Source organism: Pseudophryne corroboree, chromosome 3, assembly GCF_028390025.1.
Source record: "Pseudophryne corroboree isolate aPseCor3 chromosome 3, aPseCor3.hap2, whole genome shotgun sequence".
Lineage (NCBI taxonomy): Eukaryota > Metazoa > Chordata > Amphibia > Anura > Myobatrachidae > Pseudophryne > Pseudophryne corroboree.
Window position 1 is genome coordinate 371,104,839 of NC_086446.1, and position 26,227 is coordinate 371,131,065.

Sequence of the window (26,227 nt, forward strand, 5' to 3'; positions counted from 1 at the left end):
GGCTCCGCAGGAGACATGGGCACCCTAAGAAAGAATTTAGATTCTGGTGTGCTCTGGCTCCTCCCTCTATGTCCCTCCTCCAGACCTCAGTTAGAGAAACTGTGCCCGGAAGAGCTGACAGTACAAGGAAAGGATTTTGGTAATCCAGGGCAAGATTCATTCCAGCCACACCAATCACACCGTATAACTTGAGATAAACATACCCAGTCAACAGTATTAACAACAACAGAGCAACAGGTCAACCCTGATGCAACCATAACATAACCCTTATTTAAGCAATAACTATATACAAGCATTGCAGAAGAAGTCAGCACTTGGGACGGGCGCCCAGCATCCACTACGGACTACGAGAAATAGATTTACCGGTAAGTAAAATCTTATTTTTTCTAACGTCCTAGTGGATGCTGGGGACTCCGTAAGGACCATGGGGATTATACCAAAGCTCCCAAATGGGCGGGAGAGTGCGGATGACTCTGCAGCACCGATTGAGCAAACACAGGGTCCTCCTCGGCCAGGGTATCAAACTTGTAGAACTTTGCAAAAGTGTTTGAACCTGACCTAGTAGCCGCTCGGCAAAGTTGTAATGCCGAGACCCCCTCGGGCAGCCGCCCAAGAAGAGCCCACCATCCTAGTGGAATGGGCCTTAACTGATTTTGGCAGCGGCAATCCAGCCGCCGAATGAGCCTGCTGAATCGTGTTACAGATCCAGCGAGCAATAGTCTGCTTTGAAGCAGGAGCACCAAGCCTTGTTGGAAGCATACAGGATAAACAAAGACTCTGTTTTCCTGACCCTAGCCGTTCTGGCTACATAAACCTTCAAAGCCCTGACTACATCAAGCAACTCGGAATCCTCCAAGTCCGTAGTAGCCACAGGCACCACAATAGGTTGGTTTATATGAAAGGATGAAACCACTTTCGGCAGAAATTGTGGACGGGTCCGCAATTCTGCTCTATCCGCATGGAAAACCAGATAGGGGCTTTTATGTGACAAAGCCGCCAACTCTGACACACGCATAGCCGTAGCCAAGGCTAATAGCATGACCACCTTCCACGTGAGATGTTTCAACTCCACCGTTTTGAGTGGTTCAAACCAGTGGGATTTCAGGAAACTCAACACCACGTTAAGATCCCAAGGTGCCACTGGAGGCACAAAAGGGGGCTGAATATGCAGCACTCCCTTTACAAACGTCTGAACTTCAGGTAGAGAAGTCAACTCCTTTTGAAAGAAAATGGATAGTGCCGAAATCTGGACCTTAATGGACCCCAATTTTAGGCCCAAATTCACTCCTGACTGTAGGAAGTGAAGGAAAAGGCCCATCTGGAATTCCTCCGTAGGGGCATTCCTGGCCTCACACCAAGCAACATATTTTCGCCATATACGGTGATAATGTTGAGCTGTCACGTCCTTCCTAGCCTTTATCAGCGTAGGAATGACTTCCTCCGGAATGCCTTTCTCCGCTAGGATCCGGCGTTCAACCGCCATACCGTCAAACGCAGCCGTGGTAAGTCTTGGAACAGACAGGGCCCCTGTTGCAACAAGTCCTGTCTTAGAGGAAGAGGCCACGGGCCCTCTGTGAGCATTTCTTGCAGATCTGGATACCAAGTCCTTCGTGGCCAATCTGGAACAATGAGTATCGTTCTCACTCCTCTTTTTCTTATTATTCTCAGCACCTTGGGCATGAGAGGAAGAGGAGGAAATACATAGACCGACTGGAACACCCACGGTGTCACCAGGGCGTCTACAGCTATCGCCTGAGGGTTTCTTGACCTGGCGCAATACCTCTGTAGTTTTTTGTTGAGGCGGTATACCATCATGTCCACCTGTGGCAGTACCCACCGACTTGCAGTCTGTGCGAAGACTTCCTGATGAAGTCCCCACCTCCCGGGTGGAGGTCGTGTCTGCTGAGGAAGTCTGCTTCCCAGTTGTCCACTCCAGGGATGAACACTGCTGACAGTGCGCTTACGTGATTTTCCGCCCAGCGAAGAATTCTGGTGGCTTCCGCCATTGCTACCCTGCTCCTTGTGCCGCCTTGTCGGTTTACATGAGCCACTGCGGTGATGTTGTCTGACTGAATTAGAACCGGTTGGTCGCGAAGCAGGGTCTCCGCTTGACGTAGGGCGTTGTGTACGGCCCTTAGTTCCAGGATGTTGATGTGAAGGCAAGTCTCCTGACTTGACCACAGACCTTGGAAATTTCTTCCCTGTATGACTGCTCCCCACCCTCGGAGGCTTGCATCCGTGGTCATCAGGACCCAGTCCTGAATGCCGAATCTGCGGCCCTCGAGAAGGTGAGCACTCTGCAGCCACCACAGGAGAGACACCCCGGCCCTGGGTGATAGGGTGATTAACCGATGCATCTGAAGATGTGATCCGGACCACTTGTCCAGTAAGTCCCATTGAAAGGTCCTCGTATGATGCCACCATCCTTCCCAGGACTCGAGTGCAGTGATGCACTGACACCTGTTTTGGTTTTATTTATTTATTTATTAACAGTTTCTTATATAGCGCAGCATATTCCGTTGGTTTTAATAGGTTCCTGACCAGTGTCATGAGCTCCTGAGCTCTCTCTATCGGGAGATAAACCCCTTTCTGGTCTGTGTCTAGAATCATGCCTAGGAAAGGCGGACGAGCCGTAGGAACCAACTGCGACTTTGGAATATTTAGAATCCAGCCGTGTTACCGTTACACTTCCAGAAAAAGTACTACGCTGATCAGCAACTGCTCTCTTTTTTTTTATGAGGAGATCGTCCAAGTATGGGATAATTGCGACCCCTTGCTTCCGCAGGAGTACCATCATTTCCGCCATTACCTTGGTAAATATTCTCGGTGCCGTGGAGAGACCAAACGGCAACGTCTGAAATTGGTAATGACAATACTGTACAACAAATCAAAGGTACGCCTGATGAGGTGGATAAATGGGGACATGAAGGTATGCATCCTTTATGTCCAGAGACACCATAAAATCCCCCCCTTCCAGGCTTGCGACGACCGCTCTCAGCGATTCCATCTTGAACTTGAACCCTTTCAGGTATATGTTCAGGGATTTTAAATTCAATATGGGTCTGACCGAACCGTCCGGTTTCGGGACTACAACATGGTCGAATAATAACCCCCTCCTTGTTGAAGGAGGGGAACCTTGACCACCACCTGTTGAAGGTACAATTTGTGAATTGCAGTTAACACTATTTCCCTCTCATGGGGGGAAGCCGGCAGGGCCGTCGTGAGGGGGCATCTCCTCAAAGTCCAGCTTGTATCCCTGAGACACAATATCTATTGCCCAGGGATCCAACAGGGAGTGAGCCCACTTGTGGCTGAAATTTCGAAGACGTGCCCCCACCGGGCATAGCTCCGACTGTGGAGCTCCAGCGACATGCGGTGGATTTTGTAGAGGCCGGGGAGGACTCCTGTTCCTGGAAACTAGCTGTGTTGTGCAGCTTCTTTCCTCTGCCTCTGGCAAGAAAGGACGCACCTCAGACTTTCTTGTTTCTTTGTGATCGAAAGGACTGCATTTGATAATGTCGTGCTTTCCTAGGCTGTCCTGGAATATAAGGCAAAAGATCAGAATTACCAGCTATAGCTGTGGAGACCAGGTCCGAGATCCCTTCTCCACACAATCCTCAGCCTTGTAAGGTAAACCTTCCATATGCCTCTTAAGTCGGCATCACCTGTCCATTGCATGTTCCACAGGACACGTCAAGCAGAAATCGACATAGCGTTGACTCTAGAACCCAGTAGACTAATGTCTCTTTGGGCATGTTTATATATATATATATATATATATATCTAAGACAGCATCTTTTTTATATATATATATATATATATATATATATATATATATATAATATACATATACATACTAGGGTCTCAATCTCTGCTGATAAGGTATCTGTCCACGCTGCTACAGCGCTATAAACCCATGCCGACACAATCGCCGGTCTGAGTAGTGTACCAGAATGTGTGTAAATGGACTTCAAAGTACTTATACTGCATGCTATCTGCAGGATCCCAGAGGATAGCTGTTAAGTCAGCGCTACCTTTTGGGCAAACGTGACACCCTAGGGGAAGATTCCCATCGTATCCTGGCCCTAGTAGGGAAAGGATACTCCCTGAGAATTCTTTGTGGGAAACTGCAGTCTCTTGTCTGGAGATTCCCGCTCTTTTTCTTCATGAGAGGAGGGAAATTTACCTCAGCTTTCTTCCCCTTAAACATGTGTACCCTTGTGTCAGGGACAGATGAGTCATCAGTGATATGCAAAACATTTTTTATTACAATAATCATATATTGAATACTTTCCTGCCATTTTGGCTGTAACTTTGCATTATCGTAGTCGACACTGGAGTCAGACTCCGTGTCGATATCAGTGTCTGTTATTTTCAATAGTGAGCATTGAGAGACTCTGAAGGTCTCTGCGACATAGGGACAGACATGGGTAGATTCCCTGTCTGTTCTCTAATCTTTTGTGCAATAAATTTACCTTAGCACTTAATTTCACATATCCAAACAGGTGTTGGCGTTGTCGACGGAGACACCACTCACACACACATTTGCTCCATCTCCTCCTTAGGGGAGCCTTTTACCTCAGACATGTCGACACACATGTACCGACACACCACACACTCAGGGAATGCTCATCTGAAGACAATTCCCCCACAAGGCCCTTTGGAGAGACAGAGAGAGAGTATGCCAGCACACACCCCAGCGCTATAAACCCAGGAATAACACAGTAACTTAATGTTAACCGAGTAGCTGCTGTTTATATAGATTTTTGCGCCTAATTATGTGCCCCCCCTCTCTTTTTACCCTCTTCTACTGTGTATCTGCAGGGGAGAGCCTGGGGAGCTTCCTCTCAGCGGAGGTGTGGAGAAAAAATGGCGCAGGTGAGTGCTGAGGAAGAAGCCCCGCCCCCTCGACGGCGGGCTTCTGTCCCGCTTAAATATACATTTTCTTGGCAGGGGCTCATACATGTATACAGTGCCCAACTGTATATATGTGTACTTTTGCCAAACGAGGTCCATATGCTGCCCAGGGCGCCCCCCCCTGCGCCCTGCACCCTTACAGTGACCGTAGTATGTGAGGTGTGTGGGAGCAATGGCGCCCAGCTGCAGTGCTGTGCGTTACCTCAGTGAAGAACGGAGTCTTCTGCCGCCGATTTCGAAGTCTTCTTGCTTCTCATACTCACCCGGCTTCTGTCTTCCGGCTCTGAGAGGGGGACGGCGGCGCGGCTCTGGGATCGGACGACGAGGGTGAGATCCTGTATACGATCCCTCTGGAGCTAATTGTGTCCAGTAGCCTAAGAAGCAGGACCTAGCTTCAGAGAGTAGGGCTGCTTCTCTCCCCTCTGTCCCACGATGCAGGGAGTCTGTTGCCAGCAGAGCTCCCTGAAAATAAAAAACCTAACAAAATACTTTCTCACAGCAAGCTCAGGAGAGCTCACTGAACAGCACCCAGCTCGTCCGGGCACAGTCTCAAACTGAGGTCTGGAGGAGGGACATAGAGGGAGGAGCCAGAGCACACCAGAATCTAAATTCTTTCTTAGGGTGCCCATGTCTCCTGCGGAGCCCGTCTATTCCTCATGGTCCTTACGGAGTCCCCAGCATCCACTAGGACGTTAGAGAAAAAAAAAAAATAGGAGAAGCTGTTATTAAAACTTTTTCGTACTTCCGAGGCCGGACGGCTCGGTCAGACCAAATCTTATATCTGAAATCTCAAATTTCCTACTTAAAATCCATGAGGGATTCTCTCACGGCAGGTTTCTCTACTCTGAAATGGAGAAAGTAGGCCTAATTACGGTTTCTTTCACATTAGGCTTACTTGAGGTTTGCGATTCATGATTGTCGTTACCAATTCACCAGAGTAATGGCGGTATGATGTGTTTCCTTCGATAGGAAGGAGACATAATTCTTCCATACTGGATCGCTCTCCGGATTATGGAGGGATCAAGAAGCAAAATGGTAGAAAACGTTGTTTCTCCCTGACAGTTCTTCGGCAACAGAATTTGCCAAAATCCCTGTTGGTTCCAACGACGCGGTGGTCGGCTAGGGAAAGATTATTTGCTTCCAGTGAAAAAAGCTCTGAGGATTCAGAGTCTGGTCAGACCTGCAACAATCCTTCTTAAATACATTTAGTTACTGGAAAAGATTGTTGCGGCCTACGAGGCCATTCAGTGGGCAGCTTGCGTGCCAGAGTGTTAGCGGGACCTGTTGGACAAGTGGTCCGGTTCCCACCTGGGATAATCATGGTTTCAAGACCAGAATATCACTCCTGTGGTAGCGGCGCAATACTCACCGAGGACAAGGGTCAAGTTAGGATACTTGTCACCACGATAACGGTCTGAAGTTAAGGGCCATTTATAACGGTTTTCTGCAAACAAAGACCGGAGAAGAAATGGCAGAAGCCAGAAAGCTTTGTCGCTGGGCGACGAAAACGTTTACGCGTTCTGTCAGCGATGTTCGTTCCAAGAGTGGACAACGGGGAAGCAAACTTCCTCGGCGGACACGTTCTTCAGCCAGGAGAGTGGAGTCTTCATCAAGCGAGTGACAAGTTTTGGGGAATTCCACAAAAAGACAAGATGGCGTCTCGCCTCGACAAGAAAATTTAGAGATATTGTTCCAGGTCGAGGGTCCCTCAAGTGATAGCGGGGGACGCCCTAGTGACACCGTGGGTGTTTTGGTCGGTCTATGTGTTCCCTCCACTTTCACTACTTCCAAAGATGCTAAAAGATCATACGAAGAACAAAGGTTCAGGTGATCCTCATTCTTCCAGACTGATCACGGAGGGCTGGTATCCGGATCTTCAGGAATTACTCATAGGAGTTCTCTGACCTCTTCCTCTGAGAGAGGATCTGTTAATTGTAAAGCGCAACGGAATATGCTGCGCTATATAAGAAACTGCTAATAAATAAATAAATAATACAGCAGGGGCCGTGTATGTTCCAGGACGTAGCGCGGTTTCCATTGGCGGCCTAGGGGTTGCACACCGTATCCCAACCCGAAGGGGTATTCCCAGTGAAGTCATCCCTACTCTTCTTCAGGCAGAAAAGAAGTAACGTTACAACATTACCGCCATTTTTGAAGAAAGTATGTGTCTTGGTGTGAATCCAAGAAAGTTCCTACGGAAGTATTCCTGTTGGGTCGTTTTCTCCATTCTTTTCTTATAAGATCGTGTGGATGCGGGTCTTAAGTTGGGCTCGATTAAGGTTCAGTTTTAAGCCTTATCGGGTTTCTTCCTACAACAATTAGCCTCCTTTTCCAGAGGTTCAAACTTTCGTGAAAGGAGTGTTGCACATTCATCTTCCCTTGTGCCCCTGTGGCACCAGGGGATCTTACCGTGGGTTGCAGTTCCTGCAATTTCATTGGTTGAATTGTTCAATAAGGTTGAGTGAAAATTCCTCACTTGGAAAGTGGTCATGCGGTTGGTTTTGGCATCCGCAAGGCGGGTATCTGAATTAGCGGTTTGTCTCACAGTAGCCCTGTTTAATCCTCCATGAAGATAGAGCAGAGTTGAGAACTCGTCAGCACTTTCTGCCAAAAGTAGTTTCATTGCTTCACATGAACCATCCTAGTGTGGTGCCGGTGGCTACTGACGCCTGGGCGACATCGAAATATCTCGATGTGGTCTAAGTTTTGAAAATCTCTGTTGCCAGAATGGCTCACATTAGAAAAACAGACGCTCTGTTTATCCTGTATGTTCCCAACGAGATTGGGGTTCCTACTGCCAAGCAGACTATTCCACGCTGGATCTGTGATACGATTCAGCAGGCTCATTCTACGGCTGGATTGCCGTTACTGAAATCGGTGTAGGCCCATTCTACCAGAATGGTGGGTGCGTTCTGGGCGGCTGCCCGAGGGATCTTGGTATTACAGCTTTGCCAAGCGGCTCCTTGGTCAGGTTCAAACACCTGTGCGAGGGTTACAAGTTTGATACCCTGGCTGATGAGGACCTCATGTTGGTCAATCGGTGCTGCAGAGTCATCCGCACTCTCCCGCCCATTCTGGAGCTTTGGTATAGACTCCATGGTCCTTTTGGAGTCCCCAGCATCCTCTAGGACGTATGAGAAAATAGGATTTTAATACCTACCGGTAAATCCTTTTCTCTTAGTCCATAGAGGATGCTGGGCGCCCGTCCCAGTGCGTACTGTTTCTGCAGTTATTAGTTTTGGTTACACACATGCTGTGTTACTTTTCAGTCGGCCTGTTGCTGACGTTATTCATGCTTTGGCATACATTATGCTATTATTGGTGGTGTTTACACACAGGTTGTGTTACATTTTCTGGCAGCATATTGCTGCATGATTTTCATGCCGTCAACTGGTGTTCTATTGAATGCCACGTTCTGCGGCATGCTGGAGGTGTAAGCTGGTTTGTCGCTCACCGTGGTTTAAATTATAAATTCTTTCCTCGAAATGTCCGTCTCCCTGGGCACAGTTCTTTAACTGGAGTCTGGAGGAGGGGGATAGATGGAGGAGGCAGTTCACACCCCTTTTAAAGTCTTAAAAGTGCTCATGTCTCCTGCGGATCCCGTCTATACCCCATGGTCCTTTTGGAGTCCCCAGCATCCACTACGGACTAAGAGAAAAGGATTTACCGGTAGGTATTAAAATCCTATTTTCTCATTCTAGAGGGCCTAATTGTAAAACCAGTTTACCCTGTAATCATGTAGAAACAAACGTTTCTGTATTATTACCATTAAAATAAGTACCTATTAAGCCTCTAATACAGAATATATCACAGACATCTCCTGCTTATTGGAGCACGCCACATATACTGGGGGCACTAACCCCATCTTTAGATGTCTTACCTATGGGAAAGAGGCTGGAGTGCACAGAGAGATCCATTTAGATCCCTCCAACGCTCACATTGGCCCTCATTCCGAGTTGTTCGCTCGCAAGCTGCTTTTAGCAGCTTTTAGCAGCTTTGCACACGCTAAGCCGCCGCCTACTGGGAGTGAATCTTAGCTTATCAAAATTGCGAACGAAAGATTCGCAATATTGCGAAAAGTCTTCTCTGTGTTGTTTCTGAGTAGCTCGAGACTTACTCTTCCAGTGCGATCAGTTCAGTGCTTGTCGTTCCTGGTTTGACATCACAAACACACCCAGCGTTCGCCCAGACACTCCTCCGTTTCTCCAGCCACTCCCGCGTTTTTCCCAGAAACGGTAGCGTTTTTTCAAACACTCCCATAAAACGGCCAGTTTCCACCCTGAAACACCCACTTCCTGTCAATCACATTACGATCACCAGAACGAAGAAAAAAACCTCGTAATGCCGTGAGTAAAATACCTAACTGCATAGCAAATTTACTTGGCGCAGTCGCAGTGCGAACATTGCGCATGCGCAGTTAGCGGAAAATCGCTGCAATGCGAAGAAAATTACCGAGCGAACAACTCGGAATGACCACCCTTGTGCGTAAATAGTCCAGAAAACCCGTTCCTATGTCATCTCTGGATTTATACTGCAAAATATTTGTTTTCCTATCTATTTTTTAACCAGTGGTATACTAAACCTTTTAGAATCTGTGGTTGTGTATGGAATTACGGAAATGAACAAGTAGTAGCTTTTCCATTGATTTCCTAACTGACAGGTAAAACATTTAATTTGTAATCGATATACTGAATGGTATGGCCCTTTTCTGTAGTAGAGATGAACATGATCTTAAAAAGTTTTTTCTAGTCCCAGGAAATCCCTATGGCATTTGTAAAAGGTTGAGTATAGTCAGACATTCAGGAATTTCCTAGGGTAGGCTGAAGAGTATATAAAAGTTACCAGTAATATCCTCTATAACATTTAATTTTTCGGTTTACAGGAAGTCTCACATAATCTCTGTTTTTATTTAAAATACATAAACATGTTCTGGTGTTAAACATTTTCATTAATGACAAGTTCCAGGAGCATAAAAATATAAATAAATCCATATATATGCATGTTGGCTTTAATGGACACGTTATCTAGCGGCCAGCTGTTTGACAAGAAGGTCTACATGACAACACCAGATGGAGCTGCAGCTATTGTAAATGATGGGCACATTGATAGCACAAAGCAGGTCTTCAGATAATTGTGTTTTTATGCCTTTATGGCAATAGATTGTTTTACAATAACACTGTAGATGATATGGGGAACACATTTTATGCCCTTAGGCATTTTAACAACTAATTTTTTTTCTCCTTTGATGAACATTGTGGCAAGAACAGTTTGTCTGTATTGTATCATGGCGCATGAAAGTCTTTGTAGTACAAGAGACTATCCAGCAGTTGGAGCCATTGTTCTTATGAGGCCTTGCAGAAGGAGTCTGGCAGGCTCTTTGCATGGTTCACCAGTTCGTAAGAGTCTCTAATGTCTGAAAGGCCAAGCCAGAAGAATATCCACTGCTTGTTTGAAAAGCTGCCATCACTGTTCTTAAAATACCTATGGAGCAAAGGGACTATGTAAGTAATACGTGGGATACTGCAACTCCTAACTAATTACATAGATATAGAAAATCTTAGAGGAATTATATAAATATACTATAAATAATCATGATGCTGTCTTAAATCTGAGGTGACATCTCATATTCCATGTAAGGGATATGAAATAATCACATGTCAATACAACTAGAAAATAAATAAATATATATATATATATATCGGGCTGTAAATGTCTAGAGCAGTGATTGTCAACCTTTTTTAACTCGCGGCACACCAAACAATATTTTAAAATTGGCAAGGCACACCATCAGTTTCCCACGGGGAAAATAAAACACACATATTGGCCCTTCTAGTAAAATATAATCCACACATACATTGGCCTACATAGAAAAACAATCACATTGCTCCCCACATAAATCATGTTGCTCCCCACATAAATCCTATTGCTCCCTACGTGAATTAATCACATTGTTCCCACCCATAAATGCTTTTGCTCCCCACAGGAGAAATAAAATAACAAATATTAGCCCCTTCCTGTCAGCTGTCCTTCACCCTGTCTCTCAGTGGCGGGGGTTGTTCATAGTGGAGTGCTGCGAATACTGAGCAGCGGATGGTCGGGCAGATGTGGGTGTACAGGGAAAGTTGTGGATGCGGGCAGGAACTGGAAGATGTGTATGCAGGCGGGTGAGCTGGCTGGGTGGTGAGACAATGCGGCCGTGACCTATGATGTCACACCGCCGCGTCTTCAATGCATCGGTCACACCCGGGGCACGACTGATCCTCTAAGAAGAGTCTGGGCCACAGTTTGCTCTGAAGGTGCAGGCAGTGGCTCTGACTCCGTGGCACACCTTGCAACTGGTCGCGGCACACTAGTGTACCATGGCACACTGGTTGGAAAAGGCTGGTCTAGAGCCTCTAACTCCTTTTACTTTTCTTATCAATTCTCATATGAATCCATATTCTGAAGACCAGGTCTTACCCATATTCCTAGAAGGTCTGTCTGTGAAGCATCAAAGCACCTGTGCAAAGAATCTGGCAGACATCAGGACCGGCGCATGTGCAAAACTGTCTTCTATAGCCTGCATCGGCTGCAGACCACAGAAGCAGGGAGTGGCTTTCCACAGGAAGCATGCTCTCTGCTAATTGCAGACCTACTGGTAGTCCCAGAGGGAGAAAATGCCCCCTAATGGGATTGCCTGTTCAGCTGGTGACTGTCAGGTGGATCTTTCAGTGGGAAGTTACTGCTAGTCACATTGTAGCCAGTGCAGTCACAGACTGCCACTGGCTCGCTGAGGTGATGAATTTTACTTGGGACGTTGTGTTAAAGCCCATAGGTAAAATCCGCCACTGATGATAAATCATGTTTGTGTGTGGTATTCATCTATAAATACCAAGCTGCTCTTTTGTTTGAATCTAATCTTTGTCTACAATGATTATACGGAGTGATCTCAAACTTTATGTATTCAATAAGAAAGATGTTTCCTGAATATTGAACGCAACTATCTATTTATGTATAAATAGTCCCAAATTAGCTGCTGGAGGAGAGGAGAGGGGGAAGGCTGCCTATAGCAGGCATATTATGTCATGTGAGATAGAAAGAATTTGTCCATTCTTTTGGGAGACCTTTTCATACTGGAAAATGTTCCAGTTTTCATGCCTAACCCAGAAACTCAGATTATGGGAGAGATTCAAATGTTTGAAAAGTTGGTTGGGTGTCTGTTTTTTCCTGTCTATTAGATAGGAAAAAACAGACTCCCACCTGACTTTTCAAACATTTGAATCTTCCCCTATGAATCATATGTAACAATATAACTTTCTGCTTTTATTATTATTTTCTTTAAAGAAACCTAATTTTGCATAATAAGGGGGGAGGGGGGGGGGGCAACCTCTTGAAGGGTTAATGGTCCCGATCCCCGCTGACCGGACACTAGCTCCTGGAGGAACTATTTGCCAGCCACACCACGGCGAGCGTACTTTCCCGCAGCACGCCGCCACCCTTAACAGAGCCAGAAGAAAGAAGAGTGGTGAGTACTAAGCCGGTACCCTCATGCCATTATGGCGGCATGAGGGTACGGAGACGCACGGCTTCTAACCGTGGCTGATTGCGTCTCCAGACTAAGTACACAACTGCATCTCAGTACACTGTACACAGTACCCATACTGTCATTCAAAGCCTTAAAACGGCCAGTATAAAAAGCATGAAGACCGCGTGCCATTGAAGGGGCGGGGCTTCACTATGAGCAGATCCAGCAGCTCACAGCGCCATTTTCCCTCTGCAGTGGACACAGACGCTGACTGACAGGGACGTGCAGCGGTACCAGGGAGTCATAGCACGGTGGGGGAGCGATTATTAGTGTACTAAGTCCCCAATCTGGGTACTTAGTCTGCGACCCGGCTAGGCTTGGCATTAGCAATAAGGGCGCGGTGTGCTGGCTCCAACATATTCTATGGCTCCCTGTAAGGGCTCTTTGTGGGTTAATTGTGCTTTTAACCTTTCCTGTGTGTGTGTGCTGTCACATTTACAATATGTCAGGCAAAGAGTGTGTTTCATGTACGGCAGAGTGTTCCTCTTCCCCAGGGAGCTCACTACTATGTACTCAGTGTAGTGCACTAGCGGGGCTGAACCAGCATGGCTGGATTCCATTAAAGGAATGATTTCTAATATCTCTAATAAATTGTCCCGCAATGAGAAAGAGACGCAGTACTTAAGACACTCTGTGGATGAGATTATGAATAGAGACTCAGTCCTCAAACAAGTGTCTCAGTCCCCTGCCATTTGTTCACAAAAATGAACTCTGGCCCATATCCTGCAGTCTGACGCTGAGGGGTCAGACATGGAGGAGGGGGAGGTGGATTCATAAGGGGGGACGCTGCTCTGTTTTAGGGAATAGATGCTCTCATAGAAGCTATCAGCGATGTTCTGCAAATTCCTGATAGGGTGGCAGAGGAGTGCGAGGAATCTTATTTTAATGTTAAAAAGAAGTCCTTAGTCACTTTTCCTGTGTCAAAGGAATTGAATACCCTGTTTGAAGAACCGTGGGTTAATCCTGATAAGAAATTTCAAATCCCTAAAGGGTTACTCTCATCTTTTCCTCCTGAGGATAGGAAAAAAATGGGAAAGTCCACCGATAGTGGATGCATCAGTGTCCAGGTTGACACGAAAAATTGTATTACCTGTTCCTGCTATGACAGTGTCGGCACGCAGGGGCTTATGGTTACGCCAGTGGACTGCAGATGTGGAATCCAGGAAAGGCGTGGGAGGCCTTCTTTGGAGACCACATAGACAAATGGATCTCCAAAGCTACTGCGGGTAAGTCTACATATCTTCCTTCTGCAGCTCCCCCAACCAGGAAAGCCTACTCAGGACCTATTCTACAGTCCTTTAAGACTGCCAAGTTTAAGGGCAAAGCCAGAGGATCTTCTACAGCCACCAGAGGCGCTAGAGGTAAACCATGCAAACCAGCAACTGCCGGTTCTCAGGAACAGAGCTCCAGCTCTGCTTCCTCAAGGCCTTCAGCATGACGGTGGACCGAGATGACTGGCAGGTGGGAGCCCGACTAAAGAATTTCAGTCACATCTGGACAACATCATGCCAGGATCCCTGGGTCATAGATCTTATTTCCCAGGGCTACAGACTGGAGTTTCAGGAGCTCCCGCCTCACAGATTCTTCAAATCAGGCTTACCAGTTTCACAAGAGGGAAGTATAACCTTACAGGATGCCATTCAAAAACTGGTACACACTCAGGTCATTGTTCCAGTTCCACCTCATCTCCAAAACAAGTGATATTATTCCAACTATTTTGTGGTACCGAAACCGGACGGATCAGTAAGGCCAATTTTGAATCTAAAATAGTTGAACCCGTACTTACGAGTGTTCAAATTCAAGATGGAGTCTCTGAGAGCGGTGATCTCAGGTCTGGAGGAGGGGGAATTCCTAGTGTCTCTGGATATCAAGGATGCATACCTTCACATTCCGATCTGGCCGCTTCACCAGGCTTATCCAAGATTTGCACTGCAGGACTGTCACTACCAGTTCCAGGCCCTGCCTTTAAGTCTCTCCACGGCACCGAGGGTGTTCACCAAGGTGATGGCAGATATGATGTTTCTCCTTCGCAAGCAGGGAGTGAACACAATTCCGTACCTGGATGATCTTCTGATAAAGGCACCGTCCAGGTAGAGGTTGTTGAACAGCATTGGCCTCACAACCAAACTACTCCTGGATCATGGGCGGATTCTAAATATTCTAAAATCTCAGAGCCAACTCGGAGTCTCCCTTTTCTGGGAATGATACTGGGCACACAGACGCAGAAAGTTTTTCTCCCATTGGAAAAGGCTCTGGTGATCCAGTTGATGGTTCGGGATGTCCTGAAGCCAACCCGGATATCGGTGCATCTATGCATTTGCCTTCTGGGGAAAATGGTAGCCTCTTACGAGGCTCTTCATTACGGAAGGCTTCATGCAAGACCCTTCCAGCTCGATCTGTTGGACAAATGGTCCGGATCACATCTTCACATTCACCAGAGGATCCGTCTGTCACCAAAGGTCAGGATCTCCCTTCTGTGGTGGCTACAGACTTCTCACCTAATCGAGGGCCGACGGTTCGGGATTCAAAATTGGATTCTGCTAACCACGGACGCAAGCCTCAGAGGTTGGGGAGCAGTCACCCAGGGGGTGCAGTTTCAAGGAAGTTGGTCAAGTCAGGAAGTCGTCCTTCCAATCAACATTCTGGATCTCAGGGCAATCTACAATGCCCTTCTGCAGGCCTCATATCTTCTTTAAGATCGAGCCATTCAGGTCCAGTCAGACAATGTGACGGCAGTAACGTACATAAACTGACAGGGCAGAACGAAAAGCAAAGCAGCAATGTCGGAGGTTTCAAGAATTCTCCTCTGGGCAGAAAAACATGCTGTGGCGTTGTCTGCGGTCTTCATTCTGGGAGTAGACAACTGGGAAACAGACTTCCTCAGCAGAAACGACCTGCACCTGGGGGAGTGGGGCCTTCATCCGGATGTGTTCAGGTGCTTGACACATCAATGGGGATGTCTGCAAATCGGCACGATGGCCTCTCGTCTCAACAAGAAGCTCCAGCTGTATTGTTCCAGGTCGAGAGACCCACAAGCAGTGGTGGTAGACGCTCTGATGACTCCATGGGTCTATCAGATTGTGTACATGTTTCCTCCACCTCCTCTGATCCCAAGAATTCTGAAAAGAATACGAAGGGAAAAGGTTCAAGCAATCCTCGTTGCTCTGGGCTGACCTCGAAGGGCCTGGTATGCGGATCCTCTCAAGATGCTGATCGAAGATCCGTGGCCTATACTTCTTCGCGAGGATCTTCTGCAACAGGGCCCGTTCGTCTATCAAGACTTACCGAGGCTACGTTTGACGGCATGGAAGTTGAACGGCTGATTCTAGCCAGGAGGGACATCCCTAACAAGATCATCCTGACTATGATCCAAGCCAGGAAGTTGGTAACGTCCAAACATTACCACCGTATTTAGAAGAAATATGTCTCCTGGTGTGAGAGCAGAAAATATTCTGTGATGGAGTTTCATCTGGGACGTTTCCTGCTTTTTCTGCAGTTGGGTGTGGATGTGGGCCTACATCTGGCCTCTATAAAAGTCCAGATTTCGGCCTTGTCCATTTTCTTTCAGAAACAGTTGGCTTCTCTCCCTGAGGTCCAGATGTTCTTGAAAGGTGTTCTGCACATCCAACCTCCCTTTGTGCCTCCCACGGCACCTTGGGATCTCAATTTGGTGCTGCAGTTCCTCCAATTGGACTGATTTGAACCATTACAGGAGGTTGACGTAAAGTATTTTACGTGGAAGACGTCACACTGTTGGCCTTGGCCTCAGCAAGACGTGTGTCGGAGATAGGGGCGTTGTCTCACAAGAGTCCCTACTTAATTTTCCATGAGGACAGAGCTGAACTCAGAACTCGTTAGCAGTTTCTTCCTAAGGTGGTGTCCTCTTTTCACATCAACCAACCTATTGTGGTTCCAGCTGTGACGGACACCTCGGCTACTTCAAAGTCTTTGGATGTTGTGAGGGCTTTGAAGGTGTATGTAAAGAGAACAGCTCATAACAGAAAATACGACTTGCTGTTCATTCTCTATGATCCCAATAAAATTGGGTGTCCTGCTTCAAAGCAGTCTATTGCGTGCTGGATCAGGCTCACTATTCAGCATGCTTATTCCACGGCAAGCTTGCCGGTTCCAAAATCTGTACAGGCCCACACCCGCGGTGTCTCGGCCTTACAGATATGCCGAGCAGCTACTTGGTCAGGTTTGAACACGTTTGCAAAGTTCTACAAGTTCGATACTTTGGCCTCTGAGGACCTTCAGTTTGGTCAATCAGTACTGCAGGATCCTCAGCACTTTCCCACCCGGTTTGGGAGCTTCCCCATGGTACTAAATGGATCCCCAGTATCCTCTAGGACGTAAGAGAAAATAGGATTTTAATTACCTACTGGTAAATCCTTTTCTCGTAGTCCGTAGAGGATACTGGGTGCCAGCCCGGTGCTTCATTCTTCCTGCACTGGTACTTGGTTAAGTATTGTTGTTTGTTTCAGCTGTTGCTGTTCCTGTTCCAAGTTTGGTTAGCATGGCTTTCCTCTTGTTTGTGTTTGCTGGTTCGGAATCTCACCACTATCCATTTATGTATCCTCTCAAAGTATGTCCGTCTCCTTGGACAAAGGGCCTAATTCAGATCTGTTTGCTCGCTAGCGTTTGCTGCGCAAAAATGCAGGCGTGTCAAGGCATTTGCAGGGCGGGTGTCTGACGTCAATTCCGGGCTCGAATAGGCTGAAGTGATCGCAGCTGCTGAGTAAGGTCAGAGCTACTCAGAAACTGCACAAACTGTTTTTGTACTGCTCGGCTGCACATGCGTTCTCACACTTGCAAAGCTAAAATGCACTCCCCTATAGGCGCATCTATCTGTTCGCAGGGCTGCAAAAAATAGCTAGCGATCGAACAGATCTGAATTAGGCCCACAGTTTCCTAGACTGAGTCTGGTAGGAGGGGCATAGAGGGAGGAGCCAGCCCACACTATCAAATTCTTAAAGTGCCCATGGCTCCTAGTGGACCTGTCTATACCCCATGGTACTAAATGGATCCCCAGTATCCCCTACGGACTAAGAGAAAAGGATTTACTGGTAGCTAATTAAAATCCTATTTTCTCCTATTAAGCATCATTTCATAGGGTTTTTGCCTCTGTGTTCTTATCAAGTTTATGTGTCAGTGTCTTTGAGTAGTATAAGTGCTATGTTAATGTAATACAGTTTATTATTTGGATAATGGTAACTGAAATTGATATAAAGCAGTGGTTTCCAAATTGGGTGCTGTGGGGCACTTCCTGGGGTGTCATGGGTTGGGGATCCAATCAAATTATTTATAGTTAATGTGATAGGCAAAACCAGTGCTGCTTCTGCCAAACATAAAATGTGACAATCGGAATTGCAACCCAGTCCACCACAACATTACTCAACCTAAGCATGAGAGGTAAGCACAATTCAATGTAATTATTTTTTTCTGAATTTCTTAATACTCTTTTGGATATGGGTGCCGTGAAAAATATGCTGATACTCTAGGGCAAAATTCAAGAAAGTTTGGGAACCACTGATTTAAAGTTTAATAGTAGTTGAGATACAGAATGGAGAACTGAAGGCCTCCTGATAAAGAGTGGACAGATGTTGAAACACCTAGGAGCATATTTAGTAAACAATATTTGCAGGATATCCTCTGCAAACAGGTACTTGCAAATATTAAGAATCACTAGGATTTATCATAAAGGGACCCAGCAGATATCTCCTATATATGCCGTAGCCCCTCCATTTCCAACCACAAAGCAGCCCCATAGGTTTGTTTGCTGGGCTGCTATGCAGTCATATTTACCAAACTCCAGGACTTGGCCCTGGTAGCTAAAGCCATCTACAGATGGCACTAGCCAATATTAGCCTAAGGACTACTTGCCGCATATTCTTACGGATGGGGATCCTCTGGATCCTTCTCCGTTGCCCCCCACTGATGCATGCACCGGCTGTCATCTGGGCATGTGCAAACCGCACAAACACTGAACCAGGAAGCAGAGACTCCAAGCAAAGGCTTTTAAATACATTTACATATTTATTTTCACATTACGAATTTAGACAGAACACATTTATCACAAAAGCATAAAAAATGTGGATTGTGATAAATATGCAAATTTAAGTGGTAACAGAAATTGGGAATTAATTGTGAGTGCATGATTTAACAGAGATTTAATAATTTTTAGATAGATCGGGCTGTTGTTTTTTTAATTATCCCTTTGTTACACCACGGCAGGCAGGCTTGTGTAAGGGCTGATTTGTTACATTTGGAATCATTTGCAGTAGGTGTTACAATAGTATAGTAATAGTAACATGGAATACATTTTTGCACTGGAGTTTAAATTTAATTTGAATTAATATGACAGAGTAATGATTCCCAGTAGTTTTGTCTAATTTTAACAGAATCAGAATAAATTTTATTGGTTAGGTATACACATGTATACTAGGAATTTGTTTCCAGCCAGGTATTCAAATAAAAGGGGTAAACACATATGACATACATAAAGTACACAATGCAGTAAAATACAGTAATACGGTAAGCTACAAGTCCTAACACGAGTGTCTACCATCCAGCTGCAATACAGTGCAATATTACATTAAAAGGAGATTTAGTTAGAGCCTCCTAGAAGTTGAGGTACACATCTTTCCCAGAGACCTGTGCAGTAGGATTTTAGCCAGCCCCAGTGGGCTCTCAGGGCCAGGGTGTCCTGTGGTACATGTTTTTTATAATGGGCTGAGGTCCCTGAGACCCTTGCTGTTAAACCAAAATTGTTTAAAAAAACAAAACACAAAAAAAAAACTTTTTCACAACTGTAAACTACAGCGAATTTTAGTAAAACAATCTTCTTGTGAATGAACAAAAAAATATGATAAACTACCAAACTTTTTTTCATCTTCACCTTATACCCATAAACCATCACACTGACTGTGCAAGACAAATGGAATAGTCCTTCATTTCTGCAGAACTGCTGATATTATGTGGTACAGCCTGTTTGCTGCTATTTCATTCTCTGAGGCCAATAATTACCAGCCATGGAGGAAATAGCAGGAATTCTTTATCCAACTGGTGCTGAGAGCATTCCTGCCTGAGCATATTGGGAACCATGGGGGTAATTCCAAGTTGATCGCAGCAGGAAATTTTTTAGCAGTTGGGCAAAACCATGTGCACTGCAGGGGAGGCAGATATAACATGTGCAGAGAGAGTTAGATTTGGGTGGGTTATTTTGTTTCTCTGCAGGGTAAATACTGGCTGCTTTATCTTTACACTGCAAATTAGATTGCAGATTGAACACACCACACCCAAATCTAACTCTCTCTGCACATGTTATATCTGCCTCCCCTGCAGTGCACATGGTTTTGCCCAACTGCTAAAAAATTTCCTGCTGCGATCAACTTGGAATTACCCCCCATATAGGGAAATATGTTTAATCTCAAACAGGGCAGATTCAGTTAGCAGAAGAGCCTACTATGCAGCGAAAGCACCAGGTTTAATGCGCGTTAACCCATAAATTCAGGTTTAAGTGCATGAAATTAATGGGTTACCGCACACAATAAGATAAGCCCCAGTGGTTGTACTTAACATGGATTTTTTTCTAGCTACACAACTTACCCTACATTTACCCTACACTATTGTGTCATTGATGTTTGCAAGAGTACTTGCTTATATTGGTGGAATGACCATGCAGCTTGACCATTAGTTTACTCTTATAAATAATAATGTTTGTAAACTTATACAGATGATCACTACTTACCAAGAGTTGATAGGGTTTGTGGCACGTGATCTCCAGAATAAAGTCTGTAGGTCTTGTCTCACACACTCCCATAGCATTTGCCCGGACCCCTGTCCTTGTCGCCCAGAACTGACCACAAACTTGTCCAGGTAAGGGGTTCCACCTAGCACTGGTTCAGTGGTGATGACAGCAGCTGCGTTATATCTGAAGGATTTATTATAATTACTTATTGATGCAATAGCATTTTTGTTTATTATTTATTAATTTATCTGCTGAGTATTAGAAATAACCTTGGAAAGAGTAGTGAAGATAGATCTGTTGAAAGACCAGCAACAAGAGAATGTAATTGTTCACATTAGAACATGCATGTCCAAACTGCGGCCCTCCAGCTGTTGAGAAACTACACATCCCAGCATGCCCTGACACAGCTTTAGCATTCTCTGACAGCAAAACTGTGTCAGGGCATGCTGGGATATGTAGTTTCACAACACCTGGAGGGCTGCAGTTTGGACATGCCTGCATTAGAAGAATAGAGGTAAAAGGTTAGCATTATCCAAAACTGTCACTAATTACACAGATCTGCAATGTCAGTCCTTTCCTTTTTCTTTGCAGAGTAAAGTCCAAAGAGGTATAAATAGCTTCTCACATTGTCAGAATTAACGGAAAGCATAAGGCAGATAGCTTGCTAGACAGCGTCATATGAAAACTCCATTCCACCCAAAATACAGAGAAGTCCCTGGGCCCCTCAGCAAGAAGCACCATGGCCGCTTTCCCTGTGTGTTTTATATGGTTTCAATGTCCAAGAAGTGTCATTTACAGTAAATATGTTGTTTTATAGTGTTCCGATACATATGCATACATCTATATCTGCTCTGAGACTGCTTTTGATTCACTTTCCAGTCTTTTTATATAGGCGGCTGGCTACCTGTATTGACAGCAGCACTTTATTGGTGCATGATATTTGTGCACCCAGTTTTTACATCACATTTAGGGCTGTATTACATAGCAGCACCAACTAGGCCCATATCTGCTCCACAAAAGGACTTTGTTACTGTTCCAACACTGAGATTACTGAAATGAGGTTTGCTCTATAAATTTAATGGGATCATTGTGTGTCTTCTGGTTGGACTTTGGCAGAGAAGCCCATCTCTGTGTACTTGGATCAAACTTATAATGTAGCTTGAATATAAAACTGTTACATGCCTATGCTTTCTCATTCTCATAACTTAAACCATACATTTGGTTAAACTAAGCATCTAAGATGAAAAACTAAAATGCTTGTATAAACACGTGGCTGTAAACTGGTAATAGGTTGGACCTTTAGCGTATCTTTTAGACTTTTTGTTATGACCGCGTGCTTCTAAATTTATCCATGTCGCCATATACATTTCCAAACTTCTAGTTTGCAGAGACATCTCCTGTAAGTGTAGCGTGGTCAGATACTTTGTGCACCGAGCAGACTGTTTAGGCCAGGGGTGGGGAACCTTTTTTCTACTAAGGGCCATTTGGATATTTATCAAATCCTTCGGGGGGCCATACAAAAATTATCAACTTAAAAATTACCTTGCCCCCCAGTAGTTATGCCACCAGTAGTTATGCCCCTTAGATGTACTTAATGCGTGTGCCAAAAAATGGGTGTGGCCAATTAAAATGGGACGCGATGCACATATGCCCCCATGTGCCAGTGTAGTGCCAGATACACAGATGCCTCTGCAGTGCCAGATACACAAATGCTCCTACACATGCCCCCACCCCACTGTGCTGCTCACCGCTACAACTGCTGCACCGTCCGGCGGCAGCGTGTCTCAGCTGTCAGGGCAGGGAGGAGAGCGCGGCTATGTCGAGCGGCGGTGTGTAGGCTGGCAGTGGCGGACTGGCAGTGGTGGCTCCTGATTGGCTGCTAGTCCGTGAGCTCTGATTGGTTCACGAACCAGCGGCTAGTTTGAGATCCTACCCGCCGCTGCTGCCGGACATAGCCGTGCTCTCCTCCCTGCCCTGACCCCTGACAGCTAAGACACGCCGCCGCCGAACGGTGCAGCAGCAGCAGTGAGCAGCACAGTGGGGTGGGGGCATGTGTGGGAGCATTTGTGTATCTGGCACGGTGGGGGCATTTGTGTATCTGGCACTGCGGGGGCATCTGTGTATCTGGCACTGCACTGGCATATGTGCATCTGGGTTGGAACAAGCGGCTTTGCGGGCTTTATACGGGGCGGAGGATCCCCACCCCTGGCTTAGGCCTACAGTGTGGTACATTAAATGACCTCCAGAATGTCTCTGCCTTGAAGCACAGTTTTCTTACCCTTCAGAGAGGTACACAGAATGCAGTCTCTTTGCCACACTGCTGACATAATCGTCTTTCAGCTGTTTCTGGAAGGATTGATTCACCAGTGTGATAAGGCGCTCAGTGTTAACATCCAGAAAGGAATCAAACCTCAGCATTCGTTCTGCGTTCTTAAACAGTGTCCCAGAACCTATAATGGAACAAGTTGAAAAGGTTAAACTGACAGGCTTGGCAGGATCAAACCAGCAGTATCTATACATTCTCTCACCTTCTTACCTTTGTTGCTGAAAAGCTCACTAAGTAGAGTACGGGCCGAGGTGATGACAGCGGAGGAAGAAGGAGGCAGGCGATTGAGAAGATCCACAATGACAGTTACTTGCTTTCGCTGTCTTTCACTCATCCATACCGCATTCCTCATCAGTTCCAAGTCTGCTGGCAGATTTACATGTCCCACAACCTATAGGTTATCATAATGTTACAAACCGTGCAAATGGGACAAGGACGAACAGGTGTAATGTGTCCGAGACCTTAGCTCTGTCTATTTCTGAGCTAGGATCCCACAGATCAGTGTGCCGGTTTTGTGGCATTGTAATGCAGGTAGTAATCTATTCAATCAATTGCATATATGGCAAGCAGGAGACAACAGAAATATCCTGAGACCCAATAGCCAACCCAACCCACTTGTTGCACACCACTAAAAGCAATCCAGGCAATTATTTGCCAATGTAACCAGGGCCGGACTGGCCTACAGGGGTACAGGGGAAACCCCTGGTGTGCCCCATTGCCTGTGGGGCTCACCCCCTCCTCTAGGGATCAGATTTTGCACTTGAATTATAAATTATTCTTATGTTACACAGGACTATGGTGTACGTTCTAGTTCTACAGTGCATTGCTGTTATTAATCTGGCACATTATCATGCATGCACTAGCAGTATTTACTATGCATGGGCCCCTACCACTGCAATTTCCCGCTGGGCCCTTGTCCGACACCGAAGGTAACTGATTAAAAATAGTGTGTATGCAAATGACTGGCAGGTAGGCAGTATGGATATGTTGCATAAAAGTAGACCTAGCAGAGAATCACCTAAAATATATTAGTGTTAATTTTTAGAAAATATGTATGGTTGTACAGGGTGTTTAAAGAAAAAAAAAAAAAAAGGTTAGTGAAACTTGTATGTGTATCTTATAAGTTACAGTATACATTGAGTGACAATTGGTATGTCACAGTACACCATCCAGGAATGTGCGTGGTGTGTGGAACATTGTTTTCAAAGTTACAGAACAGGATGGAATGGCGGAACCCTAATAACTGGGTTCCAGCCCAGGACAATTTCCAGAGACCTGCACCTCAAAGTAAAAGTATCCTGTCTTGGGTGGAAATGTTCCGGCAAGCAGGGTCCATGGCTAATCATAATAAAAGACATTCTGGCAGACCCCACAGCACCATGAGTAATGTGTGAGGACAGAAAAAAGTTTGTTACCTTTTTTCTTTTAACCTCTGTGTAAGCACCATAAAAGTAAACATTATACTTCATTACTCCAATGAAAGCAAATAAGGTATCATGTCATTTATTGAGCAAGCTACTGAAACAAGATGAATATTAATTTTTAAAGATATATATTTGAGGTGCTGATAAATGCATACAAAATGTATTTGAGATAAGTTCAGGCTGGAAATTACTGTGTATCATATACGTTCCTACTGGAACTGGCATGTTCCCACACTTCGCATGCAGTTTTATTTTGTAGACTGTGCATTGGTGAATAGTAAATCCAGCAGTCTGGCTCTGAGGACTGCATACAATGTGTGGTAATATGCTAACTGCATACAAAGCTGCTTGTTAGTAAATACCCCTACTGTTGAAAGGCAGATGTTTAAAGATTATATCAATCCCATATGTATGGGGTAGCTTACATTTTCACTCAGGTCCTTCAGACCACCCACGGTATTGAGGAAAATTATCTTTAGTGGATTCAGGACACGGGAAATACTGGTGGTAACTTCCAAGGAGTCCAGAAGTACAGAACGCCCAGAAGGTGTCTCTCCAATGGGGCATAAAATAGGAATGTTACCGGAGTTGAGGCACCAGGAGAGAAGCTTGATATCCACTGCTGACATGGATCCATAACTAGGGCATAAGAGGACACATGTTAAGGTACACACTGTACACCAGAACAATGTATGTACAAATTGTTGTATGCATTTTACACAAATTACAAAAATATGCACCAGGACCCACCACTCGCAAGTTCCGCCACTGCGTAGAAAGATCATGTAATTAGGTAGGAATGCTTATTATATGGGTGGTTCTGGAATTATGATAAGCTTGTCTGAAGAGGTGAGTTTTCAGGGAATACTTGAAGGCTTAGAGACTAGAGGAAAGTCTTGCTATGCATAGGAGGGCGTTCCACAGAGTGGGTGCAGCACCAAAAATGTCCTGTAACCACAAATGGGAGCAAGTAATGTGTGTGGATGAGAGACGCACATCTTTCCTAGCAATGAGGGAGGCATCTCGCGATAAGTTAAGAGACAATGGTGTAGTTTTTTCAATAATATTATATGGAAGCAGAGCTTTTTTGGGGGGGTCAAATCAGGCAACTGATGTAGGGACTGATATCGGGGGGCAGTAGTAGAAGAATATTTTGTACGAAAAATCAGTCTAGCTGCTTGTGGCTGGGTCTCTGCCCCAATGTTGACTCCCCGCACATGGCCAAGATGGTGGCTGTGGCACTGAAGGGATTAATCTTCATTTGAAGTACATTCTATTAGGATTTTCACCCCTTTCTCTGTGCGTGTTGCAAATATTTATTGCCCACCTGGGCAACCCAAAATTTTCTGGAAGATTTTTCTGCTCGGCTCCCTCACTTTTTATCCCCTGACATCTCCACCATCATTATGGGCAATTTCAGTATCTCTATTGACAGTCCACAATCTCACCAAGCCTCCAAACTACTCTCTCTAACCTCCTCTCTTGGCCTCTCCCAATGGACTGACTCCTCTACTCATCAGGAGGGCCACTGCCTTGATCTTGTATTTACCAGACTATGCTCTGTTTCTGAACTCGCTAACACTCCTTTCCCTCTCTCAAATCACAACCTCATCACCTGCATGCTTTCCATTACTTCAAACTCAATGTCCCTGAAGTCTACCGAGCCTCCTTTAACCCGCAGAAATATTAACATTATTAATTTTCAACAACTATCTACCTCTCTGCAACCACTGCTATCACCAATTTCTACATTCACCTCTCCTGAGACTGCTGTGTCACACCTTAACCAAACTCTAGAAACTGCACTTGATAAAGTGGCTCTGGCTACCCATTACACTCCACGTAGACTTAGATGTCAACCGTGGCACTCTAAATACACAAGACACCTACAAAAACTCTCGCGTAAAGTAGAACGCCAGTGGCGTAAATCTCGTAGTTCAAGTGACTTTCGCACATATAAGACCGTGTACCACTCCTATCGTAATACTCTGGACACTAACATATTTCCAATCTCTCATCTCTGCTCAAGCCTCTAACCCCAAGCGACTTTTTAATACATTTAAATCACTTCTTGTCCCTCCCTCACCCAACCCACCCACCAGCCACTATCAGTGCGTAAGATCTTGCATCCTATTTCAAGGACAAGATTGATAAGATCCAAAATGAAATGTTATGCTCTTCCACAGCCAGTGACCTGCTCAATTCTCTTCCTGAACCCTCTAACACCTTCTCTTCATTTGATCCTA

At 45.4% G+C, this 26,227-nt stretch overlaps 1 protein-coding gene across 1 annotated transcript in view; it reads right to left on the reverse strand.

The window, feature by feature from the left end:
* Window positions 1-9,805: 9,805 nt before the first annotated feature.
* Window positions 9,806-26,227, reverse strand: part of NAGS (N-acetylglutamate synthase) — a 71,005-nt gene continuing 54,583 nt past the window's right edge. Inside the window, exons 3-7 of the mRNA XM_063959894.1 lie at window positions 24,407-24,620; window positions 22,768-22,948; window positions 22,510-22,681; window positions 20,232-20,414; window positions 9,806-10,398 (exon numbers count right to left, since the gene is read on the reverse strand). Coding sequence (XP_063815964.1) covers window positions 10,260-10,398; window positions 20,232-20,414; window positions 22,510-22,681; window positions 22,768-22,948; window positions 24,407-24,620 — 889 coding nt within the window. The 3' untranslated portion in view covers window positions 9,806-10,259. The remainder of the gene's footprint in view (window positions 10,399-20,231; window positions 20,415-22,509; window positions 22,682-22,767; window positions 22,949-24,406; window positions 24,621-26,227) is intronic.